This window comes from Ahaetulla prasina, chromosome 8 (assembly GCF_028640845.1).
Source record: "Ahaetulla prasina isolate Xishuangbanna chromosome 8, ASM2864084v1, whole genome shotgun sequence".
In the NCBI taxonomy this organism is placed as follows: Eukaryota; Metazoa; Chordata; class Lepidosauria; order Squamata; family Colubridae; genus Ahaetulla; species Ahaetulla prasina.
In genome coordinates, this window is record NC_080546.1 from 36474301 (window position 1) to 36497211 (window position 22911).

Consider the following 22911-nt stretch of genomic DNA (forward strand, 5'->3'; position numbering starts at 1 on the left):
ACACACACACACACACATTTATATATATATATATATATATATATATATATATATATATATATATAAAATTTAGATTTCTAATGTTTATTTTCTTTTGTCTGGCAGTCCAAAAATATTGTAATTGCACCTCTGTGTGCCACACTTCCTTTCATTATGATATTATGGATAAAAACTAAATAAGCTTACTGCTAATGAGTTGCTAACTAATGAATATATCTATTTGTAACACATATTTTAATTATAATTTAATGAATACATAATAATACTTTGAAAACATTGAAAAGTTTAATAACATAATAACAGTTCTGGATGAATTCAGAACAGCTGCAGGCTCGTTTTTTACAGTATCTTCTGTTAGTGTCTGCACAAGATCATAAACCTCTTATGGGGCTATAAAGTTATCCAAACCATGAGATTATATTACAAGATTTTAGAACCATGGAGCCAGTGGTAAAATTCATACCAACCTACATCTTATCTGTAGTCAGCTTGATAATTTATATTTTTCAGATGAATTAGTGTAATATATCTGTTGATCACTAACAAGTAAGGACAACAATTGTAAAACACATCTGTCAAATGGTTGAGCCCAAGAGAGTTATGCAGCAGTGTAATATCTTCTAATGGAAATAAATCAGAGTGGCACCAAGTAATTTATGAATCAGAAGGATATTTGGTTTTATTCCTGTATTTATAACCAATTATAGGAAAGCATTCATCTGTATAAGGATGGACAGATAGAGCTATTTGTAGTTCCTTGTCATTACAAAGTTGTAGTTAGTTTGTTTTGGTCTGATCATTGGGGTGATAACTGCAAGTTTTGCTGATGGAAAGAAAAAAGGGAAAGGAGTTTCTTGAGAATTTACTCCGCTGGTCGAAACTAACTATAGGGAGCAGTGCTCATCTCCATTTCAAGGGTCATTGAGCCTGCGCTATCTGACGATGTTTCCATGGTCATGTGGCCAGTGTGATGTCACAGAACACTTTTTCCTCCCCATTGAAGTGGTACCTATCTATCTACTTGCATTTGCATGCTTTGGAACTGCTACTCTGGCAGGAGCTAGGTAAAGACGGGACTCACTCCGTCGCACGATACGTGTGTCTCAAACCCAGGCTGTCAGCTTTCCAGTTGAGATGTCCAGCATGTTAACCATTAAGCTATTACGCCATCAATATTTGCTGATGAGGAGGGATTGAAACTAGAAGAATCTTGTCTCACTTCCATTCCTAATTCCAAAATCATCATAATTTAAGAAATTTATTAGTTCTTTAGTTTATTATATTTAAAATGCAATAAAGGTGCTTTGGAGAATAGCTTGTGAATCAAGCTATTCTCCAAAATGCCCGAGGACAGGACAAGAAGCAATGGATGGATACTAATCAAGGAGGGAAGCAATCTAGAACTAAGAAGAGATTTCCTGACAGTTAGAACAATTAATCAGTGGAACAACTTGCTTCCAGAAGTTGTGAATGCTCCAACACTGGAAGTTTTTAAGAAGCGGTTGGATAACCATTTGTCTGAAATGGTATAAGGTTTCCTACCTAGGCAGGGGGTTGGACTAGGACCTCCAAGGTCCCTTACAACTCGGTTATTCTATTTACTCTACTCTACTTTTTATTGCAGCCTTTATAATATATACTTTTCCAAATTTATGTTATTTTCGATCTACTTTTATGCTACTCTTTTTTCTAAAAATTGATTTTTATTTGTAATTACATTTCATTGTAATTACTGCTTTCATTAAAGAAAGTACCTGTAACCAATTTGTGGTGTATCGTATGGATTCTTTACCAATTCCCATGCATCTGATTATCAGTGTGCCTAATGACATCTTGTCAGTCCTTTGAGATAGTCCAGAAAGAAGCATTAATGACAATTACTAATATTACTTTTATTGTAAAGTTACAGTAACAAAATCGTACAATTGGGTATATCGCAGAAAGAAATAACTTTCCCCTGATGCCCTAAAACTGTTCCTGCTTATGCATGAAATGATTGCACCTTTACTCTCACATTCAGCCAGCCTTATACTTCAAATGTAAAAAGCAGCCCTTGTCCACTAAAAGGTGCCTTGCTGTTATTGAGCTGTTACTGAGAATTATCTATTGAGTGGTCCTTTCAAGGGGGATCAAGAATAGGATAACATACTACCATGGTCTAATAGTATAATGGTAGTCTAGTTGTATAAATGTGTTTCTATTTTAAAACTTTATTAAATAATGCAAAAGACAAGGATTCAATTGTTAATTAATCCTATTGTTTTCCTAAAATCGATGATGAAATTATATGGAAAAACAAACTCACAATGGATATTTGAAGAATGAAAATTAATGATAAGTTTCAAATTTGAGGAAGAACGAACCAAGTATATTATGAACAAAAGCAACTAGAAAGGCATTATTGAAAAATTAATGGTAAGTCAAGGTTGTCTATGGCTTAGATAACTATATATTCCTTTTTGACAATAAAATGCTGTTATATTCTGCCCACCCCCCGGATTATTTCTTATTTAAATCAGTTCCATCCAGATGTTCAAATTTTTGTGCTTGGCTTTTTGAGAATTTAAAACTCTTTATAACTTAATATGTAACGCCAATTAAATGTTACAAAATTTGAGACTCATGTAATTTGTAAAGGTTAAAATCCATTAAAAACATATGCACATGCAAGAACATGGAGGAAATTTTTATATTTGAGATCAGTATAGGTAGTCCTCAACCTACGACCACAATTGAGTCCAAAATTTCCACTGCTAAGCAATGCAGTTATTAATTGAGTTTTGTCCCATTTTACAACCTTTTGTGCCACAATTGTTCAATGAATCTCTACAGTTCTTAAGTGACTCAAACCGTCGTTAATTCAGCTCCCCTGCCATTGATTTTGCTTGTGAGAAGTTGGGTGGGAAGGTCATGGTGACCAGATATCCATGAGACAGTGCAACTATCATAAATACATACCAGTTTCCAAGTGCCTGAGTTTTGATTACATAATGTCATAAGTGCCATTGTAACTTCAAATGACAACTAAATGAATGATTGTAAATTGAGGACTACCTGTAACAGAAAGACATCTGAGGAGATCTTGTTTATTCTACACTGATAGTTCTACTAAGAGTACATGTACATTATGTAAAAATGTATTTATTTATTTATTTATTTATTTATTTTGTCACACAGTATATATAGAATAGAATAGAATAGAATAGAATAGAATAGAATTTTTATTGGCCAAGTGTGATTGGACACACAAGGAATTTGTCTTGGTGCATATGCTCTCAGTGTACATAAAAGAAAAGATACGTTCATCAAGGTACAACATTTACAACACAATTGATGGTCAATATATCAATATAAATCATAAGGATTGCCAGCAACAAGTTATAGTCATACAGTCATAAGTGGAAAGAGATTGGTGATGGGAACTATGAAACGATTAATAGTAGTGCAGATTCAGTAAATAGTCTGACAGTGTTGAGGGAATTATTTGTTTAGCAGAGTGATGGCCTTCGGGAAAAACTGTTCTTGTGTCTAGTTGTTCTGGTGTGCAGTGCTCTATAGCGTCGTTTGAGGGTAGGAGTTGAAACAGTTTATGTCCAGGATGCGAGGATCTGCAAATATTTTCACGGCCCTCTTCTTGATTCGTGCAGTATACAGGTCCTCAATGGAAGGCAAGTTGGTAGCAATTATTTTTCTGCAGTTCTAATTATCCTCTGAAGTCTGTGTTTTCTTGTTGGGTTGCAGAACTGAACCAGACAGTTATAGAGGTGCAAATGACAGACTCAATAATTCCTCTGTAGAATTGGATCAGCAGCTCCTTGGGCAGTTTGAGCTTACTGAGTTGGCGCAGAAAGAACATTCTTTGTTGTCCTTTTTTAATGATGTTTTGATGTTAGCTGTCCATTTGAGATCTTGCGATATGATAGAACCCAGAAATTTGAAGGTTTCTACTGTTGATACTGTGTTGTCAAGTATTGTGAGAGGTGGAAGTATGGAAGGGTTTTCCTAAAGTCTACCACCATTTCTACGGTTTTGAGTGTGTTCAGTACCAGATTGTTTTGGTTGCACCACAAGGCTAGTTGTTCGACCTCTCGCCTATATGCGGATTCGTCATTGTCTCGAATGAGACCAATCACTGTTGTGTCATCTGCGAACTTCAGTAGCTTAACAAATGGATCATTGGAGATGCAGTCATTGGTATACAGAGAGAAGAGAAGTGGGAGAGCACAGCCTTGGGGGCCCCTGTGCTAATTGTACAGGTATTTGATGTGATCTTGCTTAGCTTCACCTGCTGCTTCCTGTTTGTTAGAAGCTTGTGATCCACTTACAAGTCTGTTCCGTACCTGTAGCTGGTTTAGCTTAGTTAGAAGAATGTCTGGAATGATGGTATTGAATGCTGAACTAAAGTCTACAAAAAGGACCCTTGCATAGGTCTTTGGAGACTCAAGATGTTGTAGGATGTAGTGCAGAGCCATATTAACAGCATCATCTGTAGATCTGTTTGCTCGGTATGCAAATTGCAAGGGGTCTAAGAGCGGATTCGTGATGGTTTTCAGGTAGGAAAGCACTAGCCTTTCAAAGGTTTTCATGACTACAGATGTTAGAGCAATTGGTCTGTAGTCATTCAGTTCCTTGATGGTGGGCTTCTTCGGCACTGGGATGAGATGGTAGAGCGTTTGAAGCATGCATATGAGCATATGAGTGTAAGCATGAAATAACTATACAATATATAAGTATATATATACGTATGAGTATGAAATAACTAAATTAATTGAATATAAAGAAAGGAAACAATAGGACAGGAACGGTAGGCACTCTTGTGCTTTTATGCACGCCCCTTATAGACCTCTTAGGAATGGGGTGAGGTCAATAGTAGACAGTTTTTGGTTGAAGATTTTGGGATTTTGGGAAGAGACCACAGAGTCAGGTAATGTATTCCAGGCATTAACAACTCTGTTACTGAAGTCATATTTTCTGCAATCAAGATTGGAGCGGTTAACATTAAGCTTCAATCTGTTGTGTGCTCGTGTATTGTTGCAATTGAAGCTGAAGTAGTCTTTGACAGAAAGGACATTGCAGTAGATGATTCTATGAGTTAAACTCAAGTCATGTCGAAGACGGTGTAGTTCTAAATTTTCTAAATCCAGGATTTCAAGTCTGGTGGCATAAGGTATTTTGTTGTATTCAGAGGAGTGGAGAACTCTTCTTGTAAAATATTTCTGGACACGTTCAATTGTATTGATGTCAGAAATGTGGTATGGGTTCCAGACAGTCGTTTGTTCATAAACTACATAATAAAGAAAATATAGTTCTGTTGACAGAGATGTAGAAAAATAAAAGAAATGCCAAAAAATTTTAATTGTAAAACGAATAGGAACTTAAAAAAAAGATTTATAAACATAAGAAACCTTAAAATATATGATAACTCATTATTTTTTGACCGGCTGGCAGAAAAAAACATTGAGTACTTAGCTAGAGTTGGATGGGAGACAACCGTATTTGTCTTAGGAAAATTTAGACAGTTGATAACCCAGGAGTAGAAGACTGGCAAAAAACCTAGAACTGATGTAGAATAACTATATCTCCAAAACATAACTGAATGGTATCTCCTCCTAGGTTTGTGCAGATTAGAATTGTGGATTAATTTATCAACTGACATATTAACATATAAAGAACAGGTGTTAAAAATACCATAATAGTCAACATGAATAAATAAATTAATGAATGTAATAAACTCACACCTACTTAGTACATATAATGTTACTTAGTCAGGTAATGAAACATCTCCAAGCAAACAACCAAGTCCGGAGTTCAACCCTGATCTATATATATATATTTCTATTAAAACTACATTTTCTTTGTTTTTATTTATTTATTTATTTTATTTTATTTATGCTGTTCATCTCACTAATGGGCAACTCTGGATGGCTGAAAATATCATAAAAGCAAAATACTAAATACTAAAACATTAAATATTAAAAATTAGCATAAATAAAATGTTAGCATTCAGAATGCAATGGAGTGGAGATGGGATAGTTCACTAACTAGCTCTGGTGTGATATCTCCCCATTGGGTTTACAGGTTAATCGGCAGACCCAGGTTTTGTGGTTTTGTATTACATGCTTTACACTAAAATACAATTGTCTGAACTTGTTGATCTTTCTCTCTTTTCTCCTTTTCTGTTTATTTGTTCCTTTATATAGCTTATTAGTTTTTAAATTGGGGGCAAGACTTATGATATTTTTTATCCTTACGTAGACTTAAGAATTTTCTAATTGTGTACACCATTTCAGCAAATCAAGTTAATGATTTCTCTTAACCAATATTTTAAAATGTAGGTATGATACTGATATTACAGCTTACACTGGCAAACATATTTAGGATGTGTATTATAGAAGTATTTGTTCTTTATAGTTTGAATATTGGCATGTATGTAATTGGTGCATAAGCTATCAGATTGTGTATTTGTTTCTGCCAGTACAAAAATTAGGAAATGGGAAAGCTGTGCTTTCACATATTTTATCACACATCTGATTGTTTAGCTTCCTTTGTCCTGCAGCATCGGTATACCCTGACAATAACATACTTCAGCTGATGTTTTTATCTCACAAATTCACCAATTGTTGGGAGGTTTTTTTTAGTTAACTATAGCTCAGAAAATTAATAGATACCATGCAATGGTTATTGCAGCTGATCTTTTGCAACAAATAGTGTTTGAACATTTGATTTAATTTGTATATTTTGCTTTCTCCATTAGCCTCCTATTGTCATCGTAAATAGCTCTGGCAATTGCTCAGTTGACTATATTGTGAAAAGCATAAACTAACTTTTTGAGTTCGACCCGGGTCTACAGTAGAAAAAATATCTTGGGGAAATTCCAGGAAATAATTTTAAAAAGTAACATTCAAACTTTTAAAATTGATTTTACACTAGGTATGGGAGCCTGAAGCTGTACTACATCAAGTCTGTTGCATTACTGAACATATATGTAGCAGTTTGTTTGATATGTAAATTATACGGTAAGATCTCTTCTGATTCCCAGGAGGGAGTGCATTCCAAAGGTGCAAAAGACAATGAAGCTTAGATAGTTGGCATGAGAGTCTCAGAGTATGTTTAACAGTGCAAGTAGTCTCCTAGTTTGTCAAGGTTTCTATCAATAGGTGAAGCACAATAAAGGAAACTGCTTAGCAGAACCTCAGGGTGTCTTTTTTGAATTTTGGAGCCTGACATGTATGATTGTATGAAAAACTTTGCCTCTGTAAATTCTCTTTACCACAACTTGGCAACAAAGAAATCAGCCTTGCTGCCTAACCATTGTAATGCCAGGTAATTTCAAGTAGGCCATTGGCATACTCCATATTGTCCTTCTCCTGATTAGTTTACCTGTAGACAACACAATAGCCACCAATAACTCCTCTGATATTTTTTGGTTGGTTTGTTTGATAACTTAGAGTTAATATTCTTCGGGGGCATTATAGGCTGAGCCATTGATGGCCATTACTGACTTGAGCAAGACGTGAACAAGGACAGTGCAAGTTTGCTTGCACATGGAAAGGTGGTAAACCTCTGAACCTTTCATGAAAGCACCCACAAGATTAGGAAGAAATGCAGTCCTCACTAGATATGCAGAAAAGATTGGCAAAAGAGAAGAGGTAGCTAGAAGGTAATTGGCTTCAGCCTTTGTTGATTTTTTTTTTAAATTTACATTTATATCCCGCCCTTCTCCGAAGACTCAGGGCGGCTTAGAGTGTGTAAGGCAATAGTCTCATTCTATTTGTATATTTACAAAGTCAACTTATTGCCCCCCCAACAATCTGGGTCCTCATTTTACCTACCTTATAAAGGATGGAAGGCTGAGTCAACCTTGGACCTGGTGGGACTAAAACCTGCAGTAATTGCAGGCAGCTGTGTTTTAATAACAGGCTTCTTACAGCCTGAGCCACACCGGCCAGTCAGTCTGACTTTCATTGACAAGGTTAGGATTAGCAGAATTCTGACAGGAATATATACAACTTGAAATGCATAGCTTTAATAAAAACAAATAATGAATACTTGTTTCTCAAATGAATCTCAAAAATCCATTTGATTAATTCTGTTCAGACTACAAAATATTTTTTTAAGTTAATTTCCTGCTGAAATTCTAAATATGAAACTTGGTTTTTGTACGGTCAAAAGTAAACAACTCAAAATAAAATTCAGTTGTTACAAAAACAAAACAAAACACAGGAATAGATGGAAATTGTATTTCCTATCCAAAGATATTTTTTCCTAGCTCTTTACATAAAGTGGTCAGGAGAAATAGAAGAAAAAAACTGAACACTGATCGTTACACATTGAGCTTGCATTTTATACACTGCAGTTTGTGGAATTGTTTTGTAATGATTTTATAGTTTTGTAACAGTAAATCTACTCATCTGAGCTTTTATCTCCTGGGAAATATGCTTTTGCAGTTCTTTGTCTTGCCAAGAGAGGCCTGACAAAATATACCAAATAGAGGTTTCATGCTTCCATCTACTTCTAGGATTGGTTATGGAACATCAGCTTGGTTATTTATGTTTTGGTGACAGATGAGAAAGATGTGCAAAATTGTTGCTAGAAATACCATGATAATTTTCAAAAAGATGTATGCTAAAGTTTGGATTAATGAAACTTTGTCAAATGTTTTCTGAACACAGAATTTCAGCCTGGAGACCCAGATCTTTATCTTAAAGCTGCACCAAGGATTGCCTGCCTATGAATCTTGGGCTGTAGCACCCTGGCAAATTCTGAAGAACTGTGAATTCAAATTTGTAAGGTTGAGAGATTGATCATGGATATCAAGGAAGAGAGAGCACCAGAGGAAGAACAACAGTTTATTCCATCTGCACAAGCAGATAATTATGCAGAGTCTAAACTCACAAGTAAGTAAATTCAGTACATAAGCTATCTGCTGTATCATGATCCTGTGACTGGTGTTAGAAAAACTCATTCTAAATGTGTAGGTACTCATTTTCATAAAATATCATAGATAAAAATATATTTCCATTTTACAAATTGGCAACAGGATTGGGAGAATTATTAGCTGCAAATCTCATATCTCAGTCTGCTGAACCCTGTTGAATGTACTTCTGAATCATTAGATATTTAGCTTAGTGTGCTCATCGTTGCTCTATTACTATGAAACGGCTTCAAAAAGCTTTACAACAGTTAATGATGTAGTAACAGCTGCATTTGCTGTTCTAAATGAAGTAGCAAAAGTCTCGATATCCTAAATTAAGCATACTAAATTGAGCATGTTGGCTTTGACAGCAGTCTTCTGCAGATTAAAAAACAATTCATTGGAATTTATGACATTTAGACAACCAAATTTCATTTTAAAATTCTTCATAATTTAAGTTGTAATCTTATTTTGCCTTGCAATATTTATCTCTTAGATTTATGTGCCGCCCATCCCACTCTGAGTGGCTTACAAAATGATAAAAAGATAATATGTTTAATTAAGTTAAAATTGCAAAAGAGTAGTTAAAGAGTAAAAACCAAGAGGACAGGCAACCTGGGTTGGGAATCCTCTCTCTACTCTGTCAGCCACCCCACCATAGAGCTCCCATTGCAGGGCTTTATCCCAGCTGGCAGAAACGGATTTTAAGGCTCTTCCTGAAGGCCAGGAGAGTGGGGGCCAACTTCATATTTGGTTGTAGAGTATTCCACAGGGAGGGGCCACAGCAGAAAAGGCTCTTCTCCTGAACTGTGCCAGCCAAAATTCTTTGGCAGATGGGATCTGAAGTACGTTTCTTTCACAGAAGCGAGTGGGATGAGCTAATCCATTAAAGAATATAAAGTACTTTAACATCTTTATAGCATTCAATATATAGTAATACAACCTGCTGAAGTGAAAATACATTTTGATTTTCATTATAATGGGGAAGGAATGTGAATAGTGAATGGTGTGAGTAAATAGTAGCAATAAAATGTGTTTGTTAGGTGTAAATAATTCCAGTTAGTAAAATAGAGATAGATTTTAAAAAATGGAGAAGGGCAGCTCTTGTTTAAGCATAGTTTAAAATGCTGCTGATGGAATTCTTTCCTTAATGCTATAACTAATGTAATAAAATGTACATATTTTCATGTATGAATACTTTCATAATGTAATATAATAATGTAATGTAATATAATATATGCTTTCATCAATAGGTCTCAAGAAGTTTGTTAATGAACCAAAGTTTGAATTCAGTCTTGGTAAGACAAAGTGTTCAATCTATGTTAATATTTCTAAAATGTTTTTATTTTATTTTAGAAAGTCTGAAAATGAAGTGATATTTCTGAAATAATTTGTAACAAATCTTGAATTATTTTTGTGAGATCTTAGATTTAGTTTCTGTCCATGAGGTACGGATTTTTTTATTGGTAGAAGATTCAGTGACACTCTTTTTTATTATAGTTTCCTTCTCTATACAGAGAAATAATGTAGTATTAACCTTCTTTCTTGCCTGATTTTCTTCCTTTACATTGAAGATCAGGTAGAAGAAATAAATCACCACAGTAGGTGGGACATTTTAATTTATTTTTCCGATTTGAATGGCTTCTAAGAGGAGGCAATTATCAATGACAAAGTATCCCAACAGCAGAAAATGCTTTCACAGAAAATTTGTGTTGTATTCCAAATGTATTAGATATTTTTTCTTCAACTTTTTCTATTAATAAGCCTTGCCCTGATTTTGACAAATACCTTTTTCTGCTGAATAATAATATGCTGAACCAGTTAGAGAAAGAGCTCCCAAAGAAATAGGCCTTCTTTATAGGCATATATAAAAATATTTATCAGATAGAAATATGAAATTATTCCCCCCCCCCGATAATCCTTGTGTGTGTGGCAGGGGATCTTAAAGTTGCTGGAAAGAACAGAAGATGCTTAGATGTTGATAGCCAATGTGGTAAAAGGGTTATGATGTTACGCTCCATGTTCACATTCCCAGTCAGCCATGGAAACTCTCTGGTAGGGTTGGAACAATTATTATCTATCATTCAACAGAATTATTCTTTGGAAAAATAATTCTTGTACTTCATTTACATATAGGCACATACCAAATAAAAACAATAAATACTAGAACAAAGACCAAGCAGATATGTAAAGGGTTGTACATATCCTTTGGGTTGCAAAGGATGTTGCAAAGGATGTTTGCTGTTGCAAAGGATAATCCCTTTACAGATTAGCTATTGCTTAATCAAAGTGTTTGCCTTTTCAAACACCTCAATAGATCTTTCTCTGTTATTCATTTTCCCATGATCTCCACTCTTGTTTTTCTAATTCTCTTTCCCAAAGCTATCTTTCTTATCACTTTCAAATTTTTCCTATTGTTTTGCTTTTTTCTGTGGAAGAAAAGGTGTGTGTGTGTGTGTGTGTGTATGTGTACCTAGGAGTATTTGTGAGAAATTTTATTTGAGAGGAGTTTATTCATGACACGATGAATGATCGGGGATAAAGATAGGACATCAATTAATTTTATAAAAGGTGCACTTAATTTTACAGATAATAGTAATTGTTACTATTAAGGTTAAGTAATTGAATTAATCTTTTTTACTTCTGGGTTTTTGCTGTTGTTGTTGTTTTTGATAGGTAGGGTTTGCCCTGCCCCTGCCTTTTTTCTTTCTGGTAGATATATATACCCCACGGTTATATATATCAGTTACATGAAACATTGGTAAAGTTGGGTGAAGTATAAGGTTTGTTCCAACTGGAATTCACAGCTTTGGATAACAAAGGTCATGTTATTAAACTATGTATTAAATTTAAAAAAATCTATGGGTATCTGAACCTGTAAATTTATTTAAGAACTGAGTGGATTCTGCTGAGATTTAACCATTTTTAACAAGCGCAGTTTTAAATTCTTCTTTTACAGTAATAATATATTGTTTTATTATTATCGTGCATTTTTGACTAAAATAAAGTACAAACAACAAGGAAGAAGAAGCTATTTTGAGGATAAGTATGAAGAAGTTTTAAATTTAAGTGTATTTACACATTCAATAGGAAGGCGGTGGCTCAATGGTTAAGATGCTGAGCTTGTCTATCAGAAGGTCAGCAGTTCAGCGGTTCAAATCCCTAGTGCCACGTAATGGAGTGAGCTCCCGTTACTTGTCCCAGTTTCTGCCAACCTAGCAGTTCGAAAGCACGTAAAAAATGCAAGTAGAAAAATAGGAACCACTTTGGTGAGAAGGTAACAGCACTCTGTGCGCCTTTGGGGTTTAGTCATGCCGGCCACATGACCACGGACACATCTTTGGACATCGCTGGCTCTTCAGCTTAGAAACAGCTCCTAGAGCCGAAAACGACTAGCACGCATGTATGTGGGAACCTTTATCTTACACATTCCGTTATTTAAGATCAGGTGGTTTTCTGAACACCCTGTCGTGTTCCATTGTTTGTCAATTTTATTTTGTATGCTTTTAGTAATGGAATTTTGGTTAAGTTCCGCAACATTAAAGATGTTGAATATAATTCTTTATTAGTTCGTGCCATGGGTGCAATCTATTTTTATGATTTATGTTCCAACAGTTTATTAGGTTGACAGCTAAAAGCCAGTGTGAATGTAATGGTTAAGGCCTCAGGCTAGTCCTGCCTTAGATGCAAAGCCAGCTGGATGATTTTGGATTAGTCACTTCTCTTAGCCCTAGGGAGGCAGCAAAATAAAAAACAACTGATTGTTAGGAATATTGGTATAAAGAAACTGATCTGTTACTATTAGAAGTATGTCTGATTTTTTTTCTCTTATGACATTTGATCAGGTATTTCAAGTATTATTTTATCTTTATAATATAATTATATATAATATTTTTTTGTTAGTTGTGAAGTCGTGTCCGACTCATCGTGACCCAATAGGCAACTTTCCTCCAGGACTTCCTGTCCTCTACCATCCCCCGGAGACCATTTGAGTTCACACCGACTGCTTCAGTGACTCCATCCAGCCACCTCATTCTCTGCCGTCCTCTTCTTTTTTTCCCCTCAATCATTCATATATAATATATAGATATATAATAATAATAATAATAATATAAATTATATCTATATTATGTTTCTTTTCTTTGTAGGGTTTTTTTCCTAGTAGCCTTCTCTTTCAATTTCTCTTCATCATTTCAGAATTCTGTGCCTGGAACAAGAAAGACTACTTGAGCTGTGGTCTGGGAAAAAGAGAATAAATTGGAACAGTTATTTCCCATTACAATCCTGTCCAAACTGCCTAAAATTTCATTTAGCTTCAGAAGTTTTATCCTAATTAAAAAACAATGAGTAAAATAAAAATAAAATGATTTGAATATTGGTGAATCCAAAAAACAAAAGAGACTTATTGGGGTTCCTTGCATAATGTTTGTTATACTTAACATAAGAAGAAATATATGCAACTTGCATACAAAATATTGTATCTAGCATAACAAGTTTCACAGCCAGAATATATTTTGAAGTACAATATATGATTATTGTGCAGAAATAAAAATCAATTGTGGTCTGACTAGAAAATTGTGGTCGCTAGTCTAGTACGAACAAATTGAATGTTTCTTAATCTTTAAAAGGGAGTGAAGAAAATTATGACGTTATACAGATGACTGAAGAATATAAGCCTTTTCTGAATGTGACATTAAAGATTCATCTATGCTATTGATTGCAGAAAATGATTATTTTGCAATTTTTATCAGTTTTATGAAATGCTTTTTAATCTGATATTCTAGGTTAGTTAATTAAGAAGCTTTGAGCTTTATTATACTTCAAGCAGAAGGAAAATTACTGAAACTTTAGAGAATGGGTCAAAATATAAGCATTTAAAAACACTGAACCATGTTGAACATAATATTTGTTCAGATTTAGAAAAACCACATCTTAGTATTAGATTCCCGGAAAGTTTGTTTATTCATAGATTTGTGCTTGAAGAAAAGCTGATGGACCTTTGCATGGTTTTCTTTACCTCATATTAAAACTGTGGTAGTTCTGACTATAGAGGTTTGAGATCATTAGAAAAAATATTTTAAGATGAAAACCTATTATCGTTAATACCACTATTATTACCTATTAGCATTTGGTAAATCTTTATATTACTTGTTTTAATTTTTCTATTTATCAACAGTCTGTTTGAATGTGCTTGACATAGAAGTGGCAATATGATAATGGAAACTATTTTGGCAAATACAATTGTAATAATTGTATAATTTCCTCACTTGCCTTGGGATATATTTAAGCAGGTTTATGTAATTTCTAGTCCTGAAATACCATTGGCGGGCCATCCATGCTATTCTCTTATCTTGATGGAAAATTGTAATGTTCAGCAAGCAGCTAATTTTAGCTAAGTAGTTTTGTACTGCTTCAAACTTTCTCCATTGTAGAGAATGAAAAGTAATTTAAAGTATCATTGCTACATGGGAAAAGTAGCAATTTTAAGGGTCACTGTTGAGAAGGGACAGGCTAACCACCCATCCTTCCATTAAAACTTTAATGTTATTGCTTCTATTTTGTCTATTAATCTTCTTAGCTTTTCAGTATTTTGGTAATTCTATGAGTAAACATATTAATTAAACACATAAATAAGTTTTAAATTCTAATTGCCAAGTAGAAAGTGCTTTTGAGAGAATTTTGTAATTTCCTAAGGAAATGCAAATGGAAAAAGATAGTGTGCCTCCTTTATGAAAGGGATTTCAAAACTTGTCTATCTGAACTGTTCTTAATTTAAACAATATATTTCCCATACTTCGCATTTTTCTTGTAAAAAAACTCATTTTTCCTGCTGGAGAACTCGTGACTCCATGCATGGGGTATCACTCTGTCTTCTGGCTCTATGGACTGGGTTCAAGCTTTAAGAGATGCCTCCTTTGCACACGCTCCCAGTTTCAACTCAGTCCTAAGCTCGTTAGGATCTTTTCTGGGTTGCTCATGTTGGTTTGTGTATATATTTATATAGAAATTGCTTTTTGGAGTTTTTTTCTTGTCTTTTGGAGTTCGAAGGGAATTTTGAAGAGCTGTGAGTGGTGGTGGTGAGTTGGGTGGCGGTTTTTTTCACTGTGGAGAGAGCACGCGCAGTGGCCGCTTAGTTCTGAAGGATTTCCCTCAGCTGAGGGTCCTTCTTTTCCTCCGTGCAGGGCTGCCAGAAGATCTTTAGCTTGGTGGGGTCTAGAGGCAGCGGGAGATCGGCGTGAGGTAGATCCACCTTTGTGGATCGGGCCAGAGGTAGCACGGTGTGGTAAATGGCTTGGGAAAGCGGCTGCCATTAATCTGCCACGGTTTTGGATCACTATTGAGAAAATGGCCACCATTACTCAGGGGAGATAGTGTGGCTTGTAGAGAGCCACCGCCCTGCAGCTGAGGACACTTGAGAGCACTCAGGGGGGTGCAGAGCAGCGTGCCATAGGCCCCTGCATCGTTTGGCCAATTTTGTGTTCCTCTGTACTCCAGATTGTGAGTAACAGGAGGTAGGCAGATTGGAAGTGCTGAGGGAAGGAGAAGGATTTTGGCGCCAAATTGAGAGCTGTTCAGTGCTTGCCGGTGCGGTGGCCATTTTGTCGGCTAATCTCCAGGAGCACCGAGAGGAAGGCTGTCATAGGGCTCGGTTCTCGGCCCTCCAGCACAGGACAAGTCCTCGGAGAGCAGTGTGAAGGGCCCTGGGCCTGAACCTGCTTTAGCCTCTGGGGTGAAGCAAATATATTTAATAAGGTCTTTATTTAGACCAGATATAGCCTAAGTGTGGCTGGCTTTGGGCAGCAACGCTTGCAATCCTTTTGGCTCTGAGCAGGCGGATACAGCCTAGAGAGCAGGATGGAAGACATTTTAGAGTGTTTAACCCTTATAATTCTGCTTTATTTGTGTACCAAGGGTACAGCTGTCACTTAAATTAAAAGGAATATATATATATATATATATATATATATATATATATATATATATATATATATATATATATATATATATATATATGTAGGTCTTGGTTGTTCGGTTTTCTCCGTAAAATTGGAAATGTCTTGGCAACGCTTCGACGAAGTCTCATTCGTCATCTTCAGGCTTCAGCTTCGTGCTTCTGGGAGCAATGTGTGATCGCAGCTGTTTCTTCCTTTTAATTGCTAGTGGGGGTTTGAACTGATGTCATTCCTCGTGTTAGGGGACCAGACCCACACTCACGAGGTCCACACAGGATGTCACCACCGCACATCCACCCAGAAAGCAGACCCAAACCCACACTGATCATGAAGCACGACCAAGGACCAGAAGCCAGACCGCAGCTGCAACATTAGCCATTTCAAACCCCTCCAATCCATACATGCAGCAGACTGACACCCACTATGAAGATGTAGCACCACCACAAAGCCAAACAACAACTATGCAGCTCACCAGCTCAAATCCCCCTGCAACACAGACTAAATTGAGCACAACCAAGCCCCCACCCAAACAGGACACACCCCCAGCCAATCAGAGCACAAAAACCCCATCCAATCAGAGCACAGCCAAGCTCCCACCCAATCAGTTCAAACCCCACTAGCAGTTAAAAGGAAGAAACAGCTGCGATCACACATTGCTCCCAGAAGCACGAAGCTAAAGCCTGAAGATGACGAATGAGACTTCACGAAACATTGCCAAGACATTTCCAATTTTACACGGGAGAAAACCCAACAACCAAAGACCGACATACAAACACCCGTGAAAACCTCAGAAAACAAATATATATATATATATATATATATATATATATATATATATATATATATATATATATATATATATATATATATATATATATATATATATATATATATATATGTCTTTGGTTGTTCGGGTTTTCTCCCGTGTAAAATTGGAAGTGTCTTGGCATATACACACACACACACACACACACACACACACACACTTTTATATATATTTATATAATATACACACCCCCAGCCAATCAGAGCACAGCCAACCCCACCATCCAATTAGAGCACAGCCAAACTCCCAACCAATCAGAACACACCTCCACCCAATCAGAACACAGCCAAGCTCCCAACCAATCAGTTCAAACCCCCACTAGCAGTTAAAAGGAAGAAACAGCAGCGATCATACATTTCTCCTACAAATAGGAAGCTGTAAGCACCTAGCCTGATGATGACGAATGGGATTTCGTCGAAACGTCGCCAAGACACTTCAAATTTTACGCGGGAGAAAACCCGAATAACCAAAGACCTACATATATATATATAGATTTCAAACCCCTCCAATCCATACATACAGCAGACAGACACCCACTACGAAGATGTAGCACGACCACAAACACGAAGCCAAACAACAGCAATGCAACTCACCAGCTCAAATCCCCCTGCAACTCACATTAATCTGAGCACAACCAAGCCCCCACCCAAACAGGACACACCCCCAGCCAATCAGAGCACAAAAAAAACCCCATCCAATCAGAGCACAGCCAAGCTCCCACCCAATCAGTTCAAACCCCCACTAGCAGTTAAAAAGGAAGAAACAGCTGCAATCACACATTGCTCCCAGAAGCACGAAGCTGAAGCCTGAAGATGACGAATGAGACTTCGTCGAAACGTCCCCAAGACACTTCCAATTTTACGCGGGAGAAAACCCTTATAACCAAAAACATATATATATGAAGACATTTATTATCTTTCTGTATGTCTAGATATGGCATTGAATGCTTCACTTAGTGACCAGATGGAGCTGGCTGAGACCTCTCCCTCTCTGAGGGCTTCAGGTGGTGGTGCAAGGAGCCGTTATCATAAGACAAGGAGTGGCAGCTCTGAAGCGGCTGCAAAACTCAGGGCTAAGGCCTTGGCACTTAAATGCCCATCAAAAGCACAAGAGAAGGCGGAAAAACGCCGACAGAACACATTGGAAAAACAGATACAGAAGAACATCAAGGCGGCTGCTAAGACCAAGCATATTCAAGAGCCAGCTCAGGCTAGGGATATGGAGGCAGCAGAGGAACCTGGTCCTTCTACCAGTGTTCAACCAGGAGCCTTTTCCCCTGGTCCTTGGGGGGTTGACTCCAGTAAGGGAAGAGACAGTTCTACACCTATTACATTGGTGGTGCCACAGAGAGACAGCAAGCTTCAGGCCAAGAGGCAGAGATGCCTGCGATGGTGCAACAGTGGATCGCTGAGGCAATTCAGCTTGGCTTTGAGGCTGGTAAGCGGCTCAATAGATAGCCTGCTCCAGCACCGGCAGAACAAGAAATGGGGTTGCAGTCTGACTCTTCTGATTTGCCATCAGATGCAGAGGCTTCCTTGTCCATGGGGGAGGACCAATAGGAATAGGAACTATCTGAGGAAGAGGGTCTGTTGCCAGACCAACCCGTATTCAAAGGGTTGTTCAGACCTCATCTATTTAAGATCCTGTTGATTAAGGCTAAGACGTCTACAAAACAGGGGACTTCTGTAGAGCAGGGGGATTACGGTCAGAGCAGGATCCCGCTGATCTGCTTTTTTTGGAGCCAGCAATTGAGACTATACTTGCTCCTCAATTATTTCTGGACATGATCAGAAAGCAGTGGGCACTTACCCGAATATGTCTTCCTATGAGAGGCGATTTTATAACATGTCTCCAGATCTGGCCGAGCTCCTTCGAGTTCCAGATGTCGATGAGCCGGTTTTGGCTCGGACATCCTCTTCAACTACTTTGGCTGAACCAGAGGAAGTTTTGAAACCAGAGGACAGGAAGTTGGAGCAGGCTCTCAGGGGGGCTCATCAGGCAGCTGCCTGAGGTATCAGAGCTGCCACAGTGGCATCCTTTTTTACTAGGGCCTTGTTGCTGTGGCTCAAACTGACAGGGTGCCAGTGACTGATTAGAGCACATTAGGATTTCAACAAAATAGTGGTGGCTGCAAAGTACATGGCAGATGCCACTATGTCATCCGCGAAATTTGGGTCGAGATCCATCACATCCACAGTCACGGCCAGGAGGCTTCTTTGGTTGTGGAATTGGCAAGCGGATACTAACGCAGGTGGCGCCTGGCCTCAGTGCCTTTTAATAGATCAAAGTTGTTTGGAGAGGCATTAGATCCCTTGTTGACAAAACCTAAGGATAGGAAGAAGGTGCTGTCAGCTTTGTCAAGGAGAGGAGATGCCCGTGCATCCATTTCCTTTCAGAAACCTAATTTTCATCCCTACGGGGGTGCAGGGTTTAACAGATCTCAGAGGGGGTTCCAGTCACAGGGTGGCCAGTCTGGACAATATTATCAGTCAGGGGCAGGGTATCCTGACAGGAGCAAGCCATGTAATCAGTCAAGGCGACCTTTTTGTGGAGGGAATAACTGTTCCTTTCGCAGACCCCATTGACTACAGGCACAGGGCTCCCATTGGTGGCTATCTGGGCCTGTTTGCTGACCAGTGGGAGAAGACAACTGTTGTGTCTCGTCTGATCTCACCACAGCCGGGGCCTTCTTATCTGCTTCCGAACACGGAGGAATGTCCTAGTATGCCTCCCGGCCCCAGCCCTGGCTCCATGCCCAGACAGGCTGAAGAGGAGGAAGTATCTCCAGCCCCCAGCTCTGGCTCCATGCCCAGGCAAACGGAGCAACTAGACCCCTCCTCCTCCTCCACAGCATGTGAGCCTGAGGGAGATCAATTGCCAACAGCTGCAGACTGGTGTGACCCTCGCGTCAGAAGACTTGATAGACAGAGGCAACAGAAGGAAGGGAGGGGCAGGCCTGGATAAGTGCTGAGTCATGGAGCCACATCCCATGGCCTATATAAAGGACCTGCTTTCTGGCATTCTCTGAGTCAGGCAAAGTCTAAACATATCTTGCTGAAGTCACTTTCTGGTCTCCTGCCTGCCCTGAGGACTTTGCTAGGACTTTGGCAGAGCTGCAGAGGCACGCCTGATTCAGATTTCCCTGACCCGGCTGTCAGCGGAGGAGTGGGACACGACAACAACCTCCGACGCATGGGTAAGAAAGACCATATTATCCGGTCTCACTCTAGAATTTCTTGCATCTTCCCTGAGGGTCTTTTCCGTTGTCCCAGGTCACGAGACACGGCCAAAAGAGAGATCATGGACACGACAATTTGGCACTTGCTGGACATTGGAGCAATAGAATCCATTCCAGAAAAAGAACAAGAGGGGTATTACTCGATGTTGTTCATCATTTAGAAGGCCTCGGGGGGGCCTGTGACCGATTCTCAACCTGAGAGGCTTGAACAGGTATTTAAAATATTGGAGGTTCAAGATGCACTCCCTCCGGTCAATCCTAGCGAATGTCCGGCAGGGACACTTCTTGACTCCATAGAGCTCACGGAGGCATACTTCATGTTCCAATACATCGGGAACAGAGGAGGTACTTAAGGTTCTGCTACAATGGCAGGCACCTCCAGTACCAGACACTTCTGTTTGGCCTAGCCTCAGCTCCCAGGGTCTTTACAAAGATCTTGGCAGCATCAGGCTCATCTTAGAGCAAAGCCCATATGTTTTCAGGCTTACCTGGGCGATATTTTGGTATAGTCTTCTCTCACAGGAAGGCAGTGGAAGATTTGAAAACCACAATGCTTTGCCTACAGGCACATGGTTTCTCCATCAATCTGAGGGAGAGCCATCTCATTCCCACGAATTGCCTCTTACATCTAGGGTCAATTATAGACACGCTAGCAGGTCAGGTGTTCCTTTCCACAGACAGATTTCAGAGTATCAAGAGTGGCAGCTGCATCCAGAGTTGTTCGAGGAGATAGCGGGCCGGTTCGAACAGCTGATCTTAGACCTCTTTGCGTCACCGATGAACCATCAGCTTCCACAATATTTCTCCAGGTTCCCGGATCAGGGGGTGGAGGGGGTCAATGCCCTTTGCTCTCCCTGGCCCAGGGGCTACTGTATACCTTTCCTGCCATAACTGCAGCCTGGGCCACACAAGCTTCAGTGGAAGAGATCTGCAGAGCGGCGACTTGGTCGACTCTGTCACCGTTCATACGACATTATCGGATTGACGCATATGCCTCGGCTAAGGCTGCCTTTGGTTGGAGAGTTCTGCAGCGAGTGGTAGAAACATCAGACCAGGACCAGATGACTTCCCACCCATAAGGATTGTCTGTTTGGGTAAGTGCCATGCATAGAGTCACGAGTTCTCCAGCAGGAAAATGGGTATTGTCCTACCTGATACACCCCTTTTCTGCAGAAAAGGAGTGACTCCAGCCCCATCCTAAAACTGGAGTCTGATCAGGGAGGTGTCCGTGGGGTGTCGTTACAGATGCAGTATTCTGAACCCTCGTTGGACATCATTGAAACTGGGAACGGATGTAAAGGAGGCGTCTCTTAAAGCTTGAACCCAGTCCATAGAGCCAGAAGACAGAGTGATACTCCATGCATGGAGTCACTCCTTCTCTGCAGAAAAGGGGTGTATCAAATAGGACCAACACCCATTCTCAAGGATTTTGTTTAGGGAATGAGTGACAGAATGACATTTGCAAAAAAATGTCAGACTCCCCCTGCCCTGCCCCTCTTTGTCTCCTTTGTTGCTTTAGAGGACTGTTGGCTGGAGTTGGTGTATGGCTGGTTGCCCCGCACAGCAACCACAACCTCTCCTGTCTCCCAGCCCAGCATCCAAGGCCACTGCCAGCTCCATCCAGCCATCAGGACGTGTGGCTAATTGTTCCAAGTAGTGAATTGTCCAGGGACAAGTATTCCTTGGTGATTCTCCCAGGACAAGGGGGTATGGGAGGAGCACCTGCAGACCATTGCCATGGGAGGAATGCCAGTGAAGAATCAGCCAAAGATGACAGCCTCCAGTAGTTTGGCTGTGGTGGAGGGCCCACAGTGAAGTGGGCTCAGCAACGTGGCCTCCATCAATTGTTCCATGTCGCACACCAAATATGGTGAAACAGGAAAAGCTGGAAATGGATAGCTGCTGAATGAATGAATGAATGAATGAATGAGGCTCAATATACAAAGAGTGACAAGTATGAAAGTTGTATAGTCTCAAGAATTAATTAGATCATATTTCAAAAGAAATATATGATATATATTATGAGAAGAAGACGACCAAGAAAGTCATGATTGAGTAGAGTTGATGAAGTTCTGAAAGAGAGAGAAATGAGAATTTAGACACTGAAAGAAAATGTGTGAATTATTTAAATAATCCATTGAAATAATGGATGGTTTGCAATTTTAGGGATGTTTGAAAATGTATAATGAACTTTATTATGAACAATATTTGTTATAATATACAATGTAATATATTGTATATATTTGTTATAATATTGTTCGTAGATATAAAGGTATAATGTTAATTGTTATAAACAATATTTAGCTATATTTCCTTATCTCATTCTGAATTTCTTGGCCTCATTGTTTCTTAAATCTTTTCTGAACTACACATAATGTAGCTGACATGGCAAAGAAATGCCTTCCTTCCTTCCTTCCTTCCTTCCTTCCTTCCTTCCTTCCTTCCTTCCTTCCTTCCTTCCTTCCTTCCTTCCCTACATCACCCAACTTACCAAAGTGACTCAGGTGTTTATAACAATATGGTGGGTATATCCATATATGTATTCATTTGCAAGAATTGAAGTGAGCTATTAGAAAATCTTGGCATGAAGTGCGTAATAGCTTAGCTCAATAAAAAAAATAGATTGCAGCATGTGATTTCCTATTTCTGTGGAGTATTTCTAAGAGACTTCCTCTGTTAAACAAGCTTAAGTCTCTAGAGCTTCAAAACATTGTTCAATCTGCCTTTCACACAACAATGTGCTCATTGTGATTTAGGTTTTTTTTTAATGAGATTTCCCTTTTCTTTCTCTTCCTCCCTCTCTGTGCCATTTCCAGCATGTAAAGATTTAGTGGCTCCTACACGGGATCGAAAACTGAATACATTTGTGCAGATCACGGTAGTGCATCCAGGGGAACAGAACCAAACAAGATACGCAAGCACGGAAATTGTGGAGGTGATTCTTTCCCCTTTGCTTTTTCTCCTTTCCTCTTTCCCCTTT

The 22911-nt window shown here is 38.7% G+C and overlaps 1 protein-coding gene across 7 annotated transcripts in view; it reads left to right on the plus strand.

The window, feature by feature from the left end:
- Nucleotides 1-22911, plus strand: part of INPP4B (inositol polyphosphate-4-phosphatase type II B) — a 272899-nt gene that overhangs the window by 105405 nt on the left and 144583 nt on the right. For all 7 annotated transcript variants that reach the window (XM_058192517.1, XM_058192513.1, XM_058192515.1 and 4 more), the window contains 3 exons: nucleotides 8673-8897; nucleotides 10168-10212; nucleotides 22748-22866. In XM_058192517.1, the coding sequence (XP_058048500.1) occupies nucleotides 8807-8897; nucleotides 10168-10212; nucleotides 22748-22866 (255 nt within the window). In that variant the 5' untranslated portion in view covers nucleotides 8673-8806. The remainder of the gene's footprint in view (nucleotides 1-8672; nucleotides 8898-10167; nucleotides 10213-22747; nucleotides 22867-22911) is intronic.